This window comes from Anabrus simplex, chromosome 4 (assembly GCF_040414725.1).
Source record: "Anabrus simplex isolate iqAnaSimp1 chromosome 4, ASM4041472v1, whole genome shotgun sequence".
Lineage (NCBI taxonomy): Eukaryota > Metazoa > Arthropoda > Insecta > Orthoptera > Tettigoniidae > Anabrus > Anabrus simplex.
Window position 1 is genome coordinate 329,545,578 of NC_090268.1, and position 21,922 is coordinate 329,567,499.

At 40.0% G+C, this 21,922-nt stretch overlaps 1 protein-coding gene across 1 annotated transcript in view; it reads left to right on the forward strand.

Moving 5' to 3' along the window:
- The window catches only part of LOC136872268 (phospholipid-transporting ATPase ABCA3), a 341,741-nt gene that overhangs the window by 271,171 nt on the left and 48,648 nt on the right, over positions 1-21,922 (forward strand). The window contains exon 23 of the mRNA XM_067146089.2: positions 9,644-9,897. Coding sequence (XP_067002190.2) covers positions 9,644-9,897 — 254 coding nt within the window. The remainder of the gene's footprint in view (positions 1-9,643; positions 9,898-21,922) is intronic.

The following is a 21,922-nucleotide window of genomic DNA, read 5'->3' on the forward strand; positions in this document are numbered from 1 at the left end:
TCATCTTAGATGTTACACGGAATAACGTCTAAATCAGGGCCTCTCAGGGTGCATGCACAGTGCACGGTGCAAAAGACGACTTTGCTTGGTTGACTTTTTTGCTACTTGCTTTACGTTGCACCGACACAGATAGGTCTTATGGCAACAATGGGAGAGAAAAGGGCTAGGAGTGGGAAGGAAGCGGCCGTGGCCTTAATTAAGGTACATGGAAAACCATGTTCAGGGCTGCCGACAGTAGGGTTCGAACCTACTATCTCCCGAATACTGGAGACTGGCCGCACTTAAGCAACTGCAGCTATCGAGCTTGGTGCTCGGTTGACTAGAGTGCAGACCCCCACTCCTCGATTTGAAGCAATAGCGCTGTCTCTCTCTCTCTTTCCCCACGCCTGTCTCGCTCGCTCCTCCTGTCTCCCTCTTTCTCACTTGCTCCGCAGCGCTCCAAATCCGAGCCAAGCTTAACCGAGTAGCCCAGAGACGAAGCGTTGGTCCGAACTGAGCCGAGTGGGACCGATGCACTGTGCACAGGAACTCTCCGCCTCAATTTGCACACATGAGATTTTGGGCGTTTTAGAGGCCTTGGTCTAAACCATTAAATTTATTGGTATTCTGTTTTCATATTCGTAAATGATACCTGGGGGCTTATAAAATAATGTGCTACTTATTTTCATGGAGTTATTAATAACCAAGATATTGATACTACATATTTTTTACTGGAATGGCATGAATACAAACAGCTGGCCAAAAAGTTCAACTGCGTACGAGTTCAAATGTGTAAGTATTTTCAAAATCGGACAGTTACTTTTTGAGATATGAATAAAAACCGCATTTGGGCTATTGCGTGCCGCATCACACAGCATACGGTCGACCAAGGGTGTATTGGCACGCAAACTGTTTCCTGGCATTGATTCCAGCCACATAACAGATACCAGGCATGTACTGTAAACTATCGTACACGTAATGTGTTTTACCATAACATATGCTGGGTAGTGATGGGACATTCGATTCATTTTACTGAATCGATTCATTTGATTCCGTTCACGTTACTGAATCGATACAGTGATCCGATTCACGGTACATTAGATTCACCGCTCCTACTGCATCTGCGTGGTATGTACTGGTAAGACGGCAGCAACAGCATTGAGCGCTCACTGCTCGCTGCTGCCATCTGGTCTTCATACTATGAACTCCTTTCTTGTGCGTCGTCTAGCTTTGAGGTTCAGGTTGCTCTTCATATCGAGTGTTGATGTTACAAGGCCTTTCCCCCACAGTGACAACTTAATTAAATAAAAAAAACATCTGTACACACAATAATCAATGATCTGCATTTAGAGCCGTCACCCAGGTGGGAGATTCCCTATCAATTGCTTGCCTAGTCGTTTCTTATATGATTTCAAGGAACTTGCAAATTTTATTGTATTCACGGTAAGTACAAAACAAGTAAGATAAAAAAAAAGGAATGCAGGAAAAAATAGGTAGTTGTGCAGTACTATATTGTAATATTACAGTAAAAAACTCACGCAGTTGTTGTTAATAATAATAATTGTCATAGCTCAAATTTTAAACACTAACTTATGGTTTTCTACAGTTCTCTGAAAGTTACAGCTCTATTATATATACAGAATTAGATGTAAAATTACCTGTGGTCATAATAAGTAGCCTACATATTAAATATAAACAAGTTAAACAAATAAAATGCATTAAAAAGTTGTCTGTTCTGTACATCAATATACCGTATGCTTATGAAGTTACAGTACGAAAATGACACAATAATAATATACACAACTCAAATATTATACGCTACACTAACTTGTAGTTGTTCATTCACATTTCTCAGAACTTCAGGCATCATTTCAGATTGACATTTAAAAACATAATCTTGGACACTTTTTCACTGGTTAGACGACTGCGTCTCTCCGTTATGATCTGTCCCTCTTTAGAGAACACACGCTCACATGGAACAGAAGTGGCCATTATGCATAATCTCCGTTTCATAATCTGGAAGAGTCTAGGGAAGAGAGGTTTGTGTTCCTGCCACCATTTAAGTGGATCCTCCAGTCTTGGAAGTAATGGCATCTGCAAATATTTATCAACCTCGATAGTGCTTGCCGCTTTTCTGTCGTCCTTCTGAAGTACTGTTTCGACAATTGCATCAAATGTTTTCCAGACAGAAGTTGAGCAGCTAGAAGTGGAAGCCTCGCTTGGTGGTTTCGTAACTTGAATCTGGTGCTCCGTATTTCCTAGAAGTTCTATTGTGGAGCTTTCATAAATTATAGCATCTTTGGTTTCTTTGTAGATATCGCCCTGTGATTGAAATCCATACTGCTTGAATCGTGGATCAAGGAATGTTGCTTCCCACAAAAGTTTCAAACTAGCGTATTTACCATGCAATTTCGATTTTACTTCAGAGGTAAGCATTGTAACCATGGCTGTCAACTTTTCACTTTTAAACTGCTTCTTTTGAAATGCATTGCAGTGTTCCAACAAACCAAATATTAACAAGCCTATTTTCGATAAGGTGACATTCTTTTCACTGCTTATCTCCTTGGTGACTTCTTCAAAGCACTGTAATATCTCACAGGATTTTTCTATTACATACCAATCCTCCTCTGTGGTTTTCTCAAGTAAATCAGGTTTCACTATGGCTAGTGTGCTTTGAACGGGTTCTTTTATTTTTAGAAATCTGCTAAGCATATCAAATGTGGAATTCCACCTTGTGGGACAATCTTGCTTCAGTTTTAAAATGGGCTGCTCCATTTGCCTTTGCATGACGTTGAGTCTATCCGTAGCCTGTGAGCTTCGATGAAAAAATTCAACGATTGCTTTCACTTTGTTCCGTGTTTCCACAATTGTTTCAAGGCTTGATTGTACAATTAAATTAAGGGAATGTGCAAAGCATGGTACATGCCCCCACTGACACATACGCACGGCCTTGACCATATTGCTTGCATTATCGGTCACACATGCAGCAATTTTTTCGCTTATACCCCATTCTGTCACGATTCTCTTGAGTTCAGATGCTATGTTCTCTGAAGAATGATTCCCACAAAATTTACTGCACGACAGTAAGAAAGACTGCAGAATGCAGTGTTCATCTATAAAATGTACTGTGATGGCGAGATAGTTTTCATTCTTTACGGATGTCCATCCATCTGTGGTTATACAAATACATGAGGCTTCCTCTGAGAGAGTGGACCGGATTTTATCACCTGTTTCATCATACATGGCATTTAGCATGGAATGAGAAAGGGTTTTTCTGCTAGGAAGTTCATAATTTGGAATTATCATATTGAATAATTCTCTGAATTCTCTTCCCTCAACTAAGCTGAATGGAAGGTATTCTTTAACTATTACTTTTAATATTTGCACATCAATTTCTTTACGTTTGTGTGAATTGACAGGTTTTGTTGCATACCTGGTAATTTTGGTCTGTGTTGGGTTCAGTGTAGAGGTTGAAGCCACAACACGCTCTTGTTGAGTTGGAGCAACTGAACTGGCAGCAGACGTAGAAGCCACAATACACTCGGTTCCAGGAAGTCGTTCAGGATCATCTCCAGCTCCATTTAGTGGCTTTAAACGACTTTCATTTGGATTTATAGCAGGATGTTTGAGCCGCAAATGTCTGTTCATATTAGTAGTAGACGAGCCTTTAATCGAAAGTATTGACGAACAAACATTGCACTTTACTTTATCGATCCCTGATCGTACGAAATAATCCCACACCGGACTTCTTAAATTTGCCATGATACACTTACGACACTCACAGGCGGAAAGATACTTCACTCTCACTGACATTCATGAACTGTCTTAGTACTGAATGCGAGTAAACAGTATCAATTTCGAAGCACGGGGAATCCCTTCAGAAGTTTCCACCAATAGCAATCTGTAGAAGTTCAAACCAATAGCAGCTCCGGCACTGGTCACGTGTGGGACTTGAACACGCTCGATGGATGCAGGCCTGAAGCAGGGTTGCCAGACTGAGCGAAAAGTCGTGTATCGGCCTACCTATTCAGGAATACAGTTGGGGACTAATGACAAAGTTTTGACACCTTCAATGAAAAAAAAAATGCTAGTCGCTCTAATACATCGAAGGTTTCCGGCGACGCAGGATGGGAAAAGTCTTGCATTAGGAAGGTAGCAGCCATGGCCTTAATTAAGGTACAGTCCCAGCATTTCCTGGTATGAAAATGGAGAAACTACGGAAAACCATCTTAACGGCTGCCGACGCTGGGATTCGAACCCACCATCCCCCGAATGCAAGCGCATAGTTACGCGATACTAACCGCACGTCCAACTCGCTAAGTCATTTTTGAAAATATGTACTGTACTTTTCTATCAGCAGAGGATTTTTTTAAATCGTCTACCCGAAATGTACAGTAGCCCACTGGTTTTCTGATTCAACATACTGTTGGTTAAGTTATTGCGTCAGTCGGCTCACTTACTGTCCACATATTATTGAAGGCTTGTGCAACGATGTGACATACGAACTGAGACAATACTGAGCCGTTCTTCCCAATATAAAACAGGTACTTTTGAGTAGTCATGAGCATGACTCATAGTCATAGGCGCGTGGCTGTGAGCTTGCATCCGGGAGATAGTAGGTTCGAATCCCACTATCGGCAGCCCTGAAGATGGTTTTCCGTGGTTTCCCATTTTCACACCAGGCAAATGCTGGGGCTGTACCTTAATTAAGGCCACGGCCGCTTCCTTCCAACTCCTAGGCCCTTCCTATCCCATCGTCGCCATAAGACCTATCTGTGTCGGTGCGACGTAAAGCCCCTAGCATAGTCATAGGGCAGGCTAGAGTCGAGTTTAATAAATTGTCAAATGTCAACTAATTTATAATACTAAGATTCATTAAACTAATAAATAGTATAACCTAATAGCCTACCTACTTACTAGCTACTTTAGAATTATGTTTTGACTACCTTTTTAACACTGAAAATAAATCCATCTAGTATTTAGACCTCCCTGTAAGAAGACGACAGTGAATGCAAGTGGGTATTATTTTCAAATGAGCTGAGCTTGGGAGTCCATTTAGCGTACGATTCTTTCTGTGTACCATGGCTCTGTATGTATTGCTTCAGAGGAAGCCCGGCTCTCCGCCAGTGTCCACTGCCCAGTGAGCCGATAAGGAGCCGTGTGTATCTTGTGTCTCACTGAGCCGCGCTCGTTCATGATTCTTTCGGTGTGCCATGATTCACTGTATGTCTCGATGCAGCGGAAGCTCGGCTCTCCGCCACCCGATAAGGAGCCGTGTGTATCTTGTGTCTCACTGAGCCGCGCTCGTTCATGATTCTTTCGGTGTGCCATGATTCACTGTATGTCTCGATGCAGCGGAAGCTCGGCTCTCCGCCACCCGTCAGTGTCCAGTGAGCCGATAAGGAGCCGTGTGTATCTTGTGTCTCACTGAGCCGCGCTCGTTCACGATTCTTTCGATGTGCCATGATTCAATGTCTCGCTGCAGCGGAAGCTCGGCTCCCCATCAACGTCCAGTAAGTGCGCCACTGCACAGTCCGCTGGGAGTAAGCTGAATCGTGTGCCGTGAGCTCGCCGTTCCTGTGAATCGATTCACTCGGACACTTGAATGAATCGATACACTGCTTCGAATCATTCATTCAGTAGCCGACACTAATGCTGGGTGTGCAACATGGAAGGAAGATTATTCGGACATTATTCATTAGCTTTTCTAGAAGGAGCTCTTCAGGTGTCCTGTGTTATGTTTATTTCTCAATTCATATAGTAGTATGTTCTGTACACTCAAACCAGTGACAATTATAGCTTTTGTTATGTTCCTTTGAAGTCAAAGTAATTATTTGATTCCTTTCAAAAATATCAACCCTCCCTGTGCTGTCATGAGTTTGCCTGTCATACACATTTCGTAAACCCATCACCTGTGAATAATATGCTTACATGCCTGGTATCCATTCTATAGCTGGAATCACACCTAGGAAACAGCTTATGTGCCATTACATCCTTGGCCGACCGCACGCTGTCGGAGGTGGCATGCAAAACCGTGCATGCATGGAATTGCTAGTGTCCACACTCGGAGCCTATTTTCCACCTCTGGTTGCAATAATCTTGTGAATCAGAAATCTCTTCTTTAAAACTGAACTTCAACTAGTGGAAGAATCTTGGCAGAGAGAAAGTGAAAAATAAACTGAAATATGATTTGGGTGCAGAATCAGATGGAGTGGCATGTGTAATTTCAGAATATATCACAACTCCACGTCTCTGATTGATTTTTGGGTCTATGACATCCCCTATATCCTACAATTTCTAGAAAGGAAATACTACGTTAAAGCCTTTTCTGCTCTTACACAAATGAAAATGAAATACAGAAAGAGAACTTACATCGAGGCTGATCTTCAGCTTTGAGTGACTACACGTGTAAAAACATTCGGTCTTTGGAAAACAACACCATCCAAACAACCACATGAAGTTAATATTTTCTAGTAAGTTTTGAGATCCAGACTTGTAATTATTAGCCAAGTGTCACATTGTTTTATATCATTTCCGTGCATTTATAAAGTAAAGGAAGTTTAATTTAACTTTCAAAGGAAGTAAATATTAGACCTAAATTATACGAATAAAATCAAACGTGGTATAATAAGATTTCGGTTTTTTGTTTACTGAATGCAGTATTATGTTCTGTGGCTAAGGGGTCGTTAGACTTGCTTCGGATATGCTCAGGGGGCCTGAGAGATAAAAAGATTTGGGAAACCCTGCTGTAGAGGATGAAAGTAATGGTAGCAGCTCTTCTGATAATGAAGAAAGCTACATTGATGATACGACCAGTAATCTATAACATTAATAGAGTAACAAATAGGTTGAAATTACTTTTTATTTTTTCAGTTTACACAGTGAGAGCACTGCAACACTTGTGCACTATTCAGAATATTTGAATGCAGTGAGATATACACTTAGAAGACTGCACCTTTCAGCTAGGCCTAGTTTATCACATGTTCAAGCCCTACGAGAATGCACGCCAAACTTTAAACGAGAAAAGGAATGCTATTTGGTCCGACTTCTATTCCACGGACGCTATAATGACGAAAGAGTGGAAGCAAGCAAATTACGAGCTACGGCACGTAATTACACGTTACGCCACTCTTGGATTTCACCACAGATTCTGCCAAACCAAAAACTTCCACCAGCCGAACGAAGACTGTATGTGTAACCTGTGCAACGATCCTTGTGAAAGATACCGTGCACAAAACTGCAAAATGAGGACAACTTCAATAATAAGAATGGTATTAGCATAGTTGACCATCTGTACAAAAACTGTTTTTGCGCATTGTGCGCTTTTCATTTAATAATAAATCCATTGAATTAGGTTCAGAGAATTTTTTTTTTTTGCTAAAATTGTCTAGTTTCTGGGAACAAGTACATAATATGGGCTTGGTCCATAGTGTTAAAGGAACACAACTCACAGGCATTAAATGGGTAAATGTCTTAAAAATCAAACCCGTTAGACATGCAGCTAAGATGATTGCTGCATAGCCAGATGGCCTGCAAATATTGAACAGTTATGTGGTCAGAATGCCTTGGCATTCCTTAGAAAACAATGGCTAGGATTTCTTGATTGGATTTGTTACCTCTCAGATCAGATAGTTCCATCTAGCTGGATCTTCTTCAAACCCTCAAACCGGGATTACAATTCTTGGATGATCTGCTAATTAAGCCCAGTGTTTCTAGTTTTCGAACACACATACTGACTGTCGTTACATTAGTGGATGGCTACATCACAAACAACACACAAAATTTATGGTAACCTTTTTATGTAATCAATTAGTTAAATAAAACTTTCAGCTAAGCCGAACTGAGTAGCTCAGACGGTAGAGCACTGGTCTTCTGAAACAGACTTGACAGGTTCGAACCTGGCTTGTCTGGTGGTATTTAAAATTACTTAGATACCTCAGTTTCATGTTGATAAATTAAAGGCATATAAATCAACTCCTGTGGGACAAAATTCTGGCACATCAGCATGTCCAATATCCATAAACATAAGTAAAACACTTTCAAGATTAAAATTATTGTGTCCACCTTTTCAATACAAATATATTTTTTAGTGATTAAATTCTACATGAATTAAAAACACCAGTTAGGGACATGTTTCGCCCTAGTTATGGGCATCTTCACCTAATACTAAATCTTAAGGTCAAGAATTAAAACTATAAACATCGGAACTTAATAGTAAACTTAACTTAATACTAAATACAATGGTCTTATGCTTTTTACATAGTTTACAATATGTACAGTATGTACAGTATGTACAATATGTACATTAACTTTGCCAGATTAGTTACTTGTTACTTGTAATCCATAAACATAGTCAGTAGAACATTATCATCATCATCATCATCATTTCTTTCCTAAAGAAACTAAAAAATGAGGCAGCTGTGTTTATTTCTTATTCAGTAACTCCTGAACTTTTTTGCTTTATGTTGCACCAACACAGATAGGTTTTATGGCGACGATGAAACAGGAAAAGCCTAGGAGTAGGAAGGAAGCGGCTGTGGCCTTAATTAAGGTACACCCCCAGCAATTGCGTTGTGTAAAAATGGGAAACCATGGAAAACCATTTTCAGGGCTGCCAACAGTGGGGTTCGAACCCACTATCTCCTGGATGCAGGTTCATAGCTGTGTGCCCCTAACTGCACAGCCAACTCGCTCGGTAAACTCCTGAACTCTGAGACCAAATGACCTTATATGATAGAGAATTAAGAATTGTTTCCTAAGGAATGCCAGGGCATTCAGTGAAAAAAACATTGCCAATGAATTTCTGATGAATTGTTTCTAGAGGTCTGGAGGGCATAAGCTACCATGTGTAAATTAATTTGAAGGTGTTATCTTGCTGGTCTTATTTCTCATTGTTCTCAATGAAAGCATTGATTTAAGAATATTACTCAGTTACTTGCATGAATAAGTTAAGTCCGTTTTCAAAGAATTATTACCAATATGTCATTATATGGCACAACCATGCTTGAAGGAGAAATTAAATAAAGGATTATATGCAACTATAGGTGGTTCATGGTGTGGGTTACTGTAGCTGCATCATAGTTTGTGAACCGTGGGCAACTGCCGAGTGGCCTAGTTAGTGGTCCTGAGAGTCTCTAGAGGAGAGATCCTCACTGACTCTGTGTAAGCAGGTTAGCATCCTGCTTCACAGAATTTTCACTGAGCACGCTCAGATAGTTTTAAGCAAGCCTTGGACTTGTTTCTGTTCATTTTAATACACACCACTTGCCACACTACTAATCACCTCAGCAACACGTAATGGTGTAAACATCCTTCCACATAGGATTGGCGTCAAATGTATCCAAACTCGTTTTTGCTTCTTAGCTCTATCAGGAAGGCAGGCATCAACTCAGGAAATATGCACTATATATTTTTTTAAAAATATGGAATGAGAGGCCAATGGAGGAGGATATGTTACCTACAAGAATAATGGACTCTCGTCATGGAGGTAAGAGAAGTAGAGGGAGACCAGGACAGTGATGTTTCGACTCACAGAACTATTTACAGATAGAGGATTATTGAAGTGTTTAGTAAATTCACAGAGGTTTTGCAGACTGAATGCTAAAAATCATAAGTCTATAATGAAGATGAATGTATGTAATTAATATGTGCTTTCGTCTTTCAGTTTTCAAGATGGAAAACCGCCGACATGATAGTAGCGATGCCCTGTTGGTTAAGGACTTAGTTAAGAGATATAACTATAATGTCATAGCAGTGAAGGGTGTGAGTTTTGGTGTGCTCTCTGGGGAATGCTTTGGTTTACTGGGTGTGAATGGTGCTGGCAAGACCACTACTTTCAAGATGTTAACTGGAGGAGTTATTCCCACTCGAGGAGATGCAGCCATTGGGGAATACAGTTTAAAATCTCGGAAGTCAAAGGTGAGTTTCATTGTAATGTTTTGCTAGCTATAGCAAGTATATCCCAATACCTTTGCACACCTGTTGAAAGGGGCTTACAGTATAACCTTGATTATCTGTCTCATTGAAGGGGAGGGGAGGAATGAATAATCAGAAAATACAGATAATCCATTGGACTTATTCTTACCATCACTTTGTAATTTTCATCTGAACTTTACTACTATTGATTTCTTCTGGTCTTGTCAGTATTACTTCATCTTTGTCTTTTACAAGTTTAATGAAAACCTACAATCTGGTTGTCCAGTCTTTGACTGGGTCAGGGATGTAATGAATGAACCATATACAGGCTGTTGTTACAATGGGGTTGCCACTCCCAAGGTGATTATTAATGACTGATAAATGCGATGAAATGATAATGGAGAGTGTTGCTGGAATGAATGATGACAGGAAAAACCGGAGTACCCGGAGAAAAACCTGTCCCGCCTCCGCTTTGTCCAGCACAAATCTCTCATGGAGGGACCGCGATTTGAACCACGGTATCCAGCGGTGAGAGGCCGACGCGCTGCCGTCTGAGCCACGGAGGCTCTTACAAGTTTAATGTTAAAAAAAAATTCCCTTGCACTGTTTTCTGTAACTTTCTTCCACATTTTAGATCATCTTTTACTTCCTGAGTGGGCATTTCTTAATCTCTTACCTTTTGAAGAGTTATTTTAGCTCGTCCATAAATGCCTTCTGTTCTTGTTTAGCTTTCAACTTCCATGCTCTTGTTCTCCTATCTCTTGTAATTGTGTAATTGCATATCAAGTGTTAGAACACCAAGGTTAATACAGTAGAACCTCAATAATTCAAAGAAGCTCTCGTTCCTAGTTCACAGTTTTGCATGTTATTTAAATTGTTTAATTCAAAATAAATTCGTAATTCGAAGAACAATGTTGATCCCATTACCGAAAATGACTTTTTATTCAAAACTGCTTTTACATTTTTAAAAAATAGTATTTTTATAAATTCAAAATTTATCTGTCATGATAGAACGAGTCTTCTGGAACGTGCAGAGCAAAGAGGATAGGTGCAAGGCTATCTTTCCGCACTTTCACTCACTTTGGTATGTCTACAGTGTGCTTCATAATTGCTAAGTTCAAGTGAAATCTGAAGTCTTTTGTATTCAGCGTTTTAAGGAACGCCACAATGTCGCGTAGCAGGCAGTGTGGGGAGAAGCAGAATCTGCAAACACTGGCTCATATAATCAATTTGTATGCACCGAACTATATTGTCAGTGCCGATGAAACAGCAATTCTTTTTCAATGCCGAGCCCAAATGGACTTATGGTTTTAAAGGAGAGAAGTGCCAGCTGGGAAATCATACAAGGGTGGGGGTCATTGTACTGTGTTGCAATGCACACGAATGCGAGACATTCTTCCCTCATCATAAGAAAGTTTGATAAGCCACAATGTTTTAAGGGCATCAGGTACTTTCCGTGCAAGTACAGGACATCTAAAATGCAAGCAGTACATTAATCCAATGAATCAAGTACTTGCAGAGGAGAGCAAACATAGATTTCTCCTCGTCTTTGAATCATGCTTTTTTTTCCCCTGTTGCATGAGGTTATGTCCAAGTGCATTATTTGAATACTGTAAATACACCTTGTCGTATATATTTTGGAAATAGTTTTTTTCCATGGCATTTGAAAAGTTTAAACTGTGAATCAAGGTTAATTGTATGCAGTAATGGGTCTTAGGATATTCTGTGATGCAGCAAGGGTTTGCATATCTAAATTATGAATTGACAGTAAATTGGAAGTCTGATTTTTGTGTTCCAACAACTTCGAGATAATGAGGTTTTACTGTAATGTTATCAGTTGAGGCAACATTGTAGGTTGTAATCCCACTAGCTGTTATGGTCACTTACTACTAGAAAAAATGTCTCTGAAATCCATCGAGAAGTTCTATTATTATTATTATTATTATTATTATTATTATTATTATTATTATTATTATTATTATTATTGATACGGAATTTTGGTGGATCAGCAGAGGTGAAAGAAGGTGTGGGCTGGAATGGGTCTAACTACAAGTTCGAAAAATGAATTAAAATTTCAACAAAGGTTATATTTTCAAAACTTAACAGTGGTGACATAGAATTTGAAAACTTAACAAGTCAACAACAAGCCAAAATCAGGTACAAAGAAATTACAAGAGTTAGGGGATAATTACAAGATCTGGTCTTCGAGCCCCACAATGACAATCCTTGAGCTATTAGCCCCACTTTACCAAGGTACAGAATTGAACAAAGGGGCAGAAAACCCCGTCATGCCAAGGAGCACTTGCTCCAAATTACAATGTTAAGCCTCCTAGAGGCACACAGAAATCAAATTTAGGAAAGAGCAGACCCGCTCTCAAAGTTCAAGCCTATCAGGAGGCCATAAGCAGACCTTACACTCAACTGCCCTTAAGACAAACTTATAAATCAACAGGGGCAACTTGTACCCAATCTACTGGGCCTTAGTGTGCAAAACTAGGTTAATTTAAATGGCCCAAAACAGAAGGATGGAGGGGATTACTTGCACTCCTACACTAAAGTTTTGTTTTAAAACCTATGTGGCGCTAGGCCGATAATACAGGGGCTAATCCCAAGCTAGGGAGGTGACCCGTATGAAAAAACTTTTAACACATTGAGGAAGAGAAGAAATGGTTACGAAAACGTGGTCACCTTAATTTCAAAATGAAGGGGAGCTCGAGAGGGTAAGGCACTCTCTATCCCTGCTTTACAGTAAAAGAGATTTGTAGTTTTTACATAGACAGAAAGGAATTTACATTTTAAAGTGGTAGGTTACATATTAAAAGGTTTCGAACCCTCCCCGAGAGTTAAACTGCTGAGCTAGCGAGAAATAAAGATGTTAACAGCCATTACCTTGTTGAAGAGCTGCTGCTTGAAGAAAGAGGCGCTTCCCGCCCCCTGCTACATATCCACACACTAAGTTAGATGTTACTGAAGTGGCACCGAGACAAGAAAATCAGCAGTTTTTATACCCTCGTGGAAAATTCGAGACCTTTCAGGAATGAGTAGACACACCCTCTCGCTTTTATTGGATAGCTTAGAGCAACATATCTATGTCAAAGAAGACATACATGATTGGTTGGAAATAAATTAAAGAAATTTGGGATTGGCTAAATTCAAAACAGGCGGATAGAAAGGATTAATGTTGCCAACCCAAAGATAACAGAACAAAATATAGTGAAAACAAAACTTATGAATACTAAATTTCTTCAGGAAAGTTCATTCCATTACACCAGAGTGTATTACCATAGTTTTTTGTAGAGACATCTGTTAGAGAATGTCCACACTTCTTGATCCATGAAAAACAAAAGTAAATCACAAACACTCAGTGACATCTTCTGATAAACCGTAGAACTAGTTCAGTAGTAAAGTTCAGAGCTTCTCCTGTAGAGCAGTTTCAATTGGCGCAAGATTTGAACTTGCGTCGTGGAGGTGTACCACCCGGTACTATTATTATTATTATTATTATTATTATTATTATTATTATTATTATTATTATTATTATTATATGCAAAAAAGACCAGAAAACTGATCATGCAAAGCTCACTTAGAAGTTGTGCATTTCCTTCTTTGCCAGGCAGCCTTCATTCTCATCGTGGTTCTTAGTTCTTCTGTCCACTTAGCTCCTGTCTTCTTCTTGTGGTTTCTCTCTGACTCTACTTCCCACTTGTTGATTTTCGTTCTGTAGCAGGTTCGGTTAGCGATGTCGGCCACTTTGATTCCTGATTTTTCCAGGTCTTGGCGGATTTCCGTTGTCCACCTATTATTTGTTTTGATGTTTTCTGTTGCCTCAAGTAAGATTCTTATCAGTCTGTTTTCTGGAAGGCGTTTGATGTGTCCGTAAAATTTCAGGCGTCTTTTTTTATGTGGGCCGCAAGGTTTGAGAGCTCCTCGGTTTTTGTATGAGATTGCAGTCTATATCCTTCATCAGTCAGTTTTGGGCCGAGAATTTTTCTGATGATTTTACGTTCCTCTTTCAGGATGTCTTCGAGTACTGTTTTCCTGTGGAGATCCAGTGTTTCACTCGCGTATAGTATTTCAGGTTTGATCACAGTGTTGTAATGTCGAATTTTGGTGAAGATTGAAAGGCATTTTTTGTTGTAAATGTTTTGCGTTCGGCCGAGGGCTCTCTTCATTTTCTGGATGCGGACCTCGAGGACCTTCTGTTCTTTTCCTGTTGGTACTATAATTTCTCCGAGATATCGGAACTCAGTTCCTTTTTCGATTGTGCCAAATTTCGTGTTCAAATTCTGGAGGCTGCAGTGGTTGCACATGACCTTGGTTTTTGAGAAGGAGATTTGTAGGCCGAATTTTTCTGAGCATTTCTTGAGAGTTTTGATTTGGCTGATTGCCTGTTGTTCGTTTGTTGCAAGGATTGCGAGATCATCTGCGAAAGCGAGACAGGAGATTTTTACGTGTCTTCTTGTCATACTTAATGGTTGCCAATTTCCTTCAGCTTTTAGAGCTTGTTCCCATTCTCTCATGATTTTGTCCAGGGCTATGTTAAAGAGTAGTGGGGAAAGTCCATCTCCTTATCGGACACCGGTTTTTATCTGAAATTTTTCAGATATATTTCCCATGAATTTTACTTGGGAGGTTGTGTTGGTGAGAGTTAGTCTGATGATTTTTTGAGTCTTGTTGTCCAGTCCATACTCACTCAGTGTTTGGAAGAGAGATTGCCGGTCAGTGGAGTCGTATGCTTTCTGGAAGTCCGCGAAGGTGCAGATTGTGGGTTGTTTTCTTGTGTGTCGTAGTTTCAAGATGGTTTTCAGGTTGAGTATCTGTTCTGCACAGGATCTGTGGGGCCTGAAGCCCGCTTGGTATTCGCCTATGAGTTGTGCTAGTTGTTCCTGTGTTCTTTGGAGGAGGACTGCAGAGAGGATTTTGTATGTGACTTGCACCAGGGAAATTCCCCTGTAATTGTTCACACCTGTTCGGTCACCTTTTTTGTGAAGTGGAACGAGGAGGACGTTTGTCCAATTTTCTGGTAGTTTTTCCGTTGTCCAAATTTCTTGTATGATTTGTGTAAGTTCTTGGAGAGAATTCTTTCCTAGATGTTTAAGAAGCTCTGCTATGATGCCGTCGTCTCCGGATGCCTTGTTGTTTTTCAGTCGTTGTATGTGTTGGTGTATTTCCTCTTGTGTAGGTGGGGATGAGTCTGGGTTTGGGTTCGGGTGGGGTTTAAGTGGAAACCTCTCCGTTGGTTCTGGGCAGTTGAGTAGTGACTCGAAGTATCTCGCGCGTTCCTTGGTGTTTTCGTCATCTGTGAGTGCCAATTTTCCGTTTTGTTTTCTGAAGCAGAGGTTCTTGGGCGTGTACCCATTTAATCTGTTGCGGAAGACACTGTAAAAATCTCTGGTGTTGTAGTTGCGGAAGTCCTGTTCGGCCGACTTCAGTTGGTCCTCCAGGTATTTCCTCTTGGTTTGTCTGATGAGTTTAAAGGTCTGTCTGCGGACTTCGCGGAATTTTTCTTCGTTTTCAGGTGTACGGTTGCTGATGAACTTCTGGTATGCGTTTTTTTCTATTCAATATGGCTTGGTCACATTCGGTGTTCCAAAACGGGTGTCTGCTCTTTTTCTGTAGTGGGATTTGCTCTGATGCACTCTTCATGATTTTTTCGTGGAATTCGTTCCAAGTTTTGGCTGGGATTTTTTTTCCCATGTTTCCCTGAGATTTGATGTTTTTATTTGTGCTGTGTCCAATTTTTTGTTTGCCTTGGATTTCTGGTAGAAGCGTTTTGGGGTAAATTTCACTTTGATTCTTGTTAGATGATGGTCCGAGTCAATGTTGGCTCCTCTGCGGACTTGAACGTTGTGTACTTCTTTTTGTGCTGGGAAGGAGATGGCGACATGATCGATCTGGTGTTTGCCGCAGCAGGTGTTAGGTGATTCCCATGTGAAGAGCTTATTGGGGTTTTTCCGTAGGGATGTTCACATGATTTTCAGGTCGTGTTGTTGACAGAGCTCGATGAGGCATTTGCCATTTTTGTTGGTCTTTTCGTGTGCTGAGAATCTTCCTGCGGTTTTTCTGTAGCACTTTTCTTTACCAATTTTACCGTTGAAATTGCCGAGGAGAATGATGGTGTCTTTTTCAGGCATTTTGATGAGTGTGGTTTCAAGTTTGTTCCAGAAGTTTTCTGTTTGTTTCTGATCTTTGCAGTCGTTGGTGGGTGCGTGGGCATTTACAAAGGTGTAGTGGCGATTTGCACAGCGAAGTCGTAAGGTCATTAGTCTGTTGTTTATGGGTATGATCTCTTCTACGGAGTTCACGATCTTTTTGTGTACGAAAAAGGCCATGCCTAACATTGGTGTGGCTTTTCCTACTGTTCGTGTAGTTTTGCTCTTGAAAATGTGGCTCTGACGTCTCCGACTCAGTGAGTCTGGTCTCTTGTACGGCGAGTAGCTGGATTTTTTGCTGATCTAATTCTGATATTAATCTGAGAAGTTTTCCTACTTGTAGGAGTGTGTTTACGTTTAGCGTGCCGATGTAGAAGGGCGTTTTAGTGGGAAGTTTGCCAGAGAGCTCCGACTCTCTCTTTCGTGTCAGCCCGGCTCCTCCAGAATCCGAGTGGCCGGTTGCCGCCTTCGTTTTCAGTTGGTGGGTGGATTGGTTACCACCTGGAGTAATGTTGTTCTTACTTGCACGAATCATGGTGTGCTTGTTCTCAAGTGATTGGGTTGATCCCGAGGGATCGGAGTACAATCAGGTGGGTGAGTTCCTGAAGGTTTTCTGAGGCAGCCGCTCCAACTCGGAGTACAGACGCTGACCAGTTGCCGCACCAAATAGATGAACAGACGCTACTGGATTTATTATTATCTTATGCCGTTGGCCATCTAGTGGCTCTTCCGCCTTTAGGGGCAGTTTTCCACCCCAAGGGCAAGAGAGTGCCCTGAACCTCTACCCGCTCATCCGCCCTCCGAAGAGGCCGTTGGCATTTGGTAAAGGAGGACCACTTATACCGGTGGTCACTCTGTTTGTGGACGCAGTTTGTCATGCCCGGGACATTATTATTATTATTATTATTATTATTATTATTATTATTATTATTATTATTATTATTATTATTATTATTATTATATTTGCCTTAATTTGTAGTGTTCATGAGTTAAATCTACTTCCAGTTTCAGTTCATCAAAAATGGGTTGGTTGGTTGGTTGTAAATACTGTGGGTACATTATAATTTTTCCTTAGTTAAATACATGGTAATAAGTAGGGCCCGGATGTTTATGACCTAAAAATGTTATAAATATCCAAGCACTTATGACCTAAAAAAAGTATAAATATATGGCAATAAATATGACTTTAAAATATTTTGGTCACATTTTCTAAATCTTCAAAATCTTGCCACTGTTTAAATTAAAATTATATTGAAAATATACCAGTACTTTAAAAATCTAGCACATTCAGTAATAATAAATACGTAATATTAATTTTTATTATTATATTTTGAATGTATTTATTTACTCAATCCAGAGGTAACTCTCGACTCTGCTCAGAATGAAATAAATTGTCACATTTTGATGGGCGATCAGAAAGAATTACAATAGCAAATGACATACATTTTTAAGTTTTCAAATAGGAACAATCTTCTATTTTCACATGTCATTGTCTTGTAATGGGGGAAAAGACCGCTCAACATCACAGGATGTTATTGGGGCATATTTGAAGTAAGTCAAATCATTGGAGTTCAGTTGAGGCTCACCTTCAAGGAATGTTGCCCGCTTGCCACTCAGAATGTTGCTAATCTTGGAGAGAGTAGAGTACCCTTCATTCCATCCCAGCACATAGTTTCACATTTACACATTCAGCAACTTCACCACATACAGCCTTTAACTCACTTTCAACATTTTTCACCAGTTGAAGGGCATCACAGAGTTGAAGACCAGTTTCTTCTAATTGTATGATTGTTGTTGATATTATTCTTAAATTTGACGTGATATAAAAAAAAACTCCAGTCAGTGTAGTACTTGAAAACTGCGTCTTGGCAGTTTTAATGGAGGAAGCTTCGCTTTCGTTCATTGCATTAACATCATCTTCGATAGCATTGTAATTGGTACAGTAGCAGGCTGCGGCATTAAGCCACATTCCCCAATGTGCGAGTATGGGTTGGGGAGACAGTGGTACAGAAGAAACCATTTCCTTGAATATCTGCACTCATAGTCGAGCTTTGATGAAGATTTTTTTCACTACTGAAATCTACTGAAATTAACTTATCCACATCAGGATAATTTCCACAAATTTCTTCTGCAGCTCTGTTTAGTGCATGTGCAATGCATGTTTCATCCTTTTAGGGTAGAGAAGCTGCATACCTTTGCCATCTTTCACCATATTAGGAGCTGCATTAGTGACTAGAAGTAGAACATTTTCTCTCTCCACTCCTTCAGGCCACAACAGATTCAGTGCATTATTGAAGGTTACAACAATTATTGAGTGGTTATTTCTGTCCAGTACTTCACAGAAAATGAGACATTTATCTCCTGCTTGGTCTCCCCTTAGAACATCAACAACAAAGTTTGTTTCTTATCTCCCTTCAGTGTCGGTGATTTCATCCATAAAACACAGATCTTTTAATTAGCTACGCAGGATCGTATTCTATTTCAAACATCTTTGTAACAGGTAGTCACGTAGTTCTTGCAAATGTACTGATTAGTGTATTTCTTCAAAAAAGTGCAGAACTGCTGATTATGAGCTTTCTCCAGCGGTCTGTCAACACTACTTCTCTTACCCTACGAAACAGAGTCCATTATTCTTGTAGGTAACCTATCCTCCTCCATTTGCTTCACATGACCCCAACACCGAAGCCGGTTTATGTGTAGAGCTTGATTCATCGAGTTCATTCCTAACTTAGCCTTTTTTTTTCTAGTGGTTTTATGTCGCACCGACACAGGTCTTATGGTGATGATGGGATAGGAAAGGCCTAGGAGTTGGAAGGAAGCTGCGTGGCCTTAATTAAGGTACAACCCCAACATTTGCCTGGTGTGAAAATGGAAAACCACGGAAAACCCTCTTCAGGGCTGCCAACAGTGGGATTCGAGCCCTCTATGTCCTGGATGTAAGCTCACAACCGTGCGCCACTAATCGTACGGCCAACTTGCCCAGTAAACTTAGCCTTTATCTCCTCATGCTGAGTACCCTCCTTCCATTGTTCCCACCTGTTTGTACCAGCAGTCATTCTCACTACTTTCTTGTCTGTTACTTCTAACTTGTGAATAAGATATCCTGACTCCACCCAGCTTTCGCTCCCATAAAGCAAAGTTGGTCTGGAAACAGACCGATGTAAAGATAGTCTCGCCTGGGAACTGACTTCCTTCTCACAGAATACTGTTGATCGCAACTGCGAGCTCACTGCATTAGCTTTACTGCAGCTTGATTCAATCTCACTTACTACTATATTACCATCCTGGGAGACCACATATCCTAAATACTTGAAACCATCTACCTGTTCTGGCTTTTTATCACCAATCTGACATTCAATTCTGTTGAATTTCTTACTTACTGACATCAATTTAGTCTTCGAGAGGCTAATTTTCATACCATACTCATTGCACCTATTTTCAAGTTCCAAGATATTAGACTGCAGGCTTTTGGCACAAGCTGCCATTAAGACCAAGTCATCAGCATAGGCCAGACTGCTTACTGCATTTCCTCCTAACTGAATCCCTCCCTGCCACTGTATACCTTTCAGCAGATGATCCATGTAAACTATGAACAGCAAAGGTGAAAGATTACAGTCTTGTCTAACCCATGTAATTACCCTGAACCAAGAACTCATTCTACCATCGATTCTCACTGCAGCCCAATTGTCAACATAAATGCCTTTGACTGATTTTAATAATCTACCCTTAATCCCATAGTCCCCCAGTATGGCAAACATCTTTTCCATCAGTACCCTGTCATATGCTTTGTCTAGATCTACGAAACATAACTGTCTATTCCTCTCATTGCATTTTTTGATCACTTGGCGCATACAGAAAATCTGATCCTGACCTGTGGTCTGAAACCACATTGGTTTTCATCCAACTTCCTCTCAACCACTGATCGCACCCTCCCTTCCAAGATGCCTGGTATACTACTCAGTGAGATACCTCGATAGTTGTTGCAATCCTTTCTGTTCCCTTGCTTATAGATAGGTGCAATTACTGCTTTTGTCCAATCTGAAGGTACCTTACCAACACTCCATGCTAATTTTATTACTCTTATGAAGCCATTTTATCCCTGCCTTCCCACTATATTTCGCCATTTCAGGTCTAATTTCATCTATTCCTGCTGCTTTATGACAATGGAATTTATTTACCACCTTTTCCACTTCCTCAAGCGTAATTTAACCAACATCATTTTCCTCTTCACCATGAGCTTGGTTGTTCACGACACCACCAAGAATATTTCCTTCTACGTTGGGAAGATTTTCAAAATATTCCCTCCACCTATCCAGTGATTCCCTGGAATCTATTATGAGTTCACCTGAATTTCCCAAAATGGTGTTCATTTCCTTTTCCCCTCCCTTCCTAAGATTCTTTATTACTGTCCAGAAAGGTTTACCTGCTGCTTGACCTAGCCTTTCCAGGTTATTACCAAAATCTTCCAACGACTTATTTTTGGATTCAACAATTATTTGTTTCGCTCTGTTTCTTTCAGCTACTTACAATTCCCTGTCTGCATTAGCCCTTATTTGGAGCCATTGCTGATAAGCCTTCTTTTTACGTCGCCCGGGTGTGGTTAATTTTAGTTACCATAGATAAAATCATGCTTAACTTGTATTTTCCATGGAAATAATTTGAAGAAAAAAATATGGCATGTCATAAACATCTGGGTCCTAGTAATAAGCTTTTGGGCTTTTGCTTTGTCAAGAAAAAAAAGTGGAATTTTTTTACATTTTGTAGAGAACTGCGCTCCAAGTCTTCAGAAGAAAATCTTGTCTCTTTCCTTGGTTGTTTGAGATCTGAGTTACTACTTCAGCTTTTTGAATCTCATTAATATAGTGACTGAAACCTGCGGGTGATTCAACTTTTTAATGTCGTGGAATGATATGCATTCTTTAGAATAATGCATACTTTTGGGACTAGTTGTATTTTTTGGGTATTGTGTCTACAAATAATTTTTGTTTCTCAAGCAGTTTAGGTGATCACTTCATTTGATAAATTTTGTGCTACCTTCTTTTTAACTCCGTATAGTTTTTATTTAGCTTTGCATGCAGTTAAGTTTTAAGTCTGCTTAAATTCCTTTGTAAATTTTTAATCTTTGTTTTTAAATTCAACATTATCTTTTGAGGATTTGTCACTATGATTAGCATCTTTGAATATGGCGGCAGGTTGATGTCTTTTTTATTTTATGTTTAAGCTATTGCCTCTTATCTTGTTTTAAGTGCTTACTTACATAGTAGGATAAGTTTGGAAAACTGTTTGGGCAGTTCCTGGTTTTAAGCCGTATCTTATCGCCAGAATTTAAACAATTTTCCACAATAAATTATGTTTATCAAAAGGTACTTGGATAAGTGACTTGTGCATAGTAGATTTCATATAAAGGGATCCCTTGTCTGGAATTGCCTTTATCTAATTACTTTAGTGCTCCTAATCGTTAGGTGATGTGAAGAAATATTTGACTTATCTTCAGATCAGTGTCTAGGTACAAAGCTAGTCAGCATATTCTCTATCTCTAAACCCATAAATAACTGCTCACATCATAACACTTTCTTCAGGTTTCCTCCACAAGAAGCATTCCAAGCAATTATGCATACACACGGTATAAACACCACAATGACTGAGGCTTGTGAACAATGTTATTGCAACTATCTGGGATAGAAGGACTTGCTCTCCCAGTGATTTAATGGGAAGCAAACTGAATACCACATACTTTCTCTTCTATTCTCCTTTGTTTGCCGGCTGAGTGGTTCACTGTTGAGGCGCTGGCCTTCTGACTCCAATTTAGGAGGTTCGATCCTGGCACAGTCCGGTGGTATTTGAAGGTGCTCAATTACGTCAGCCCCATGTCAGTA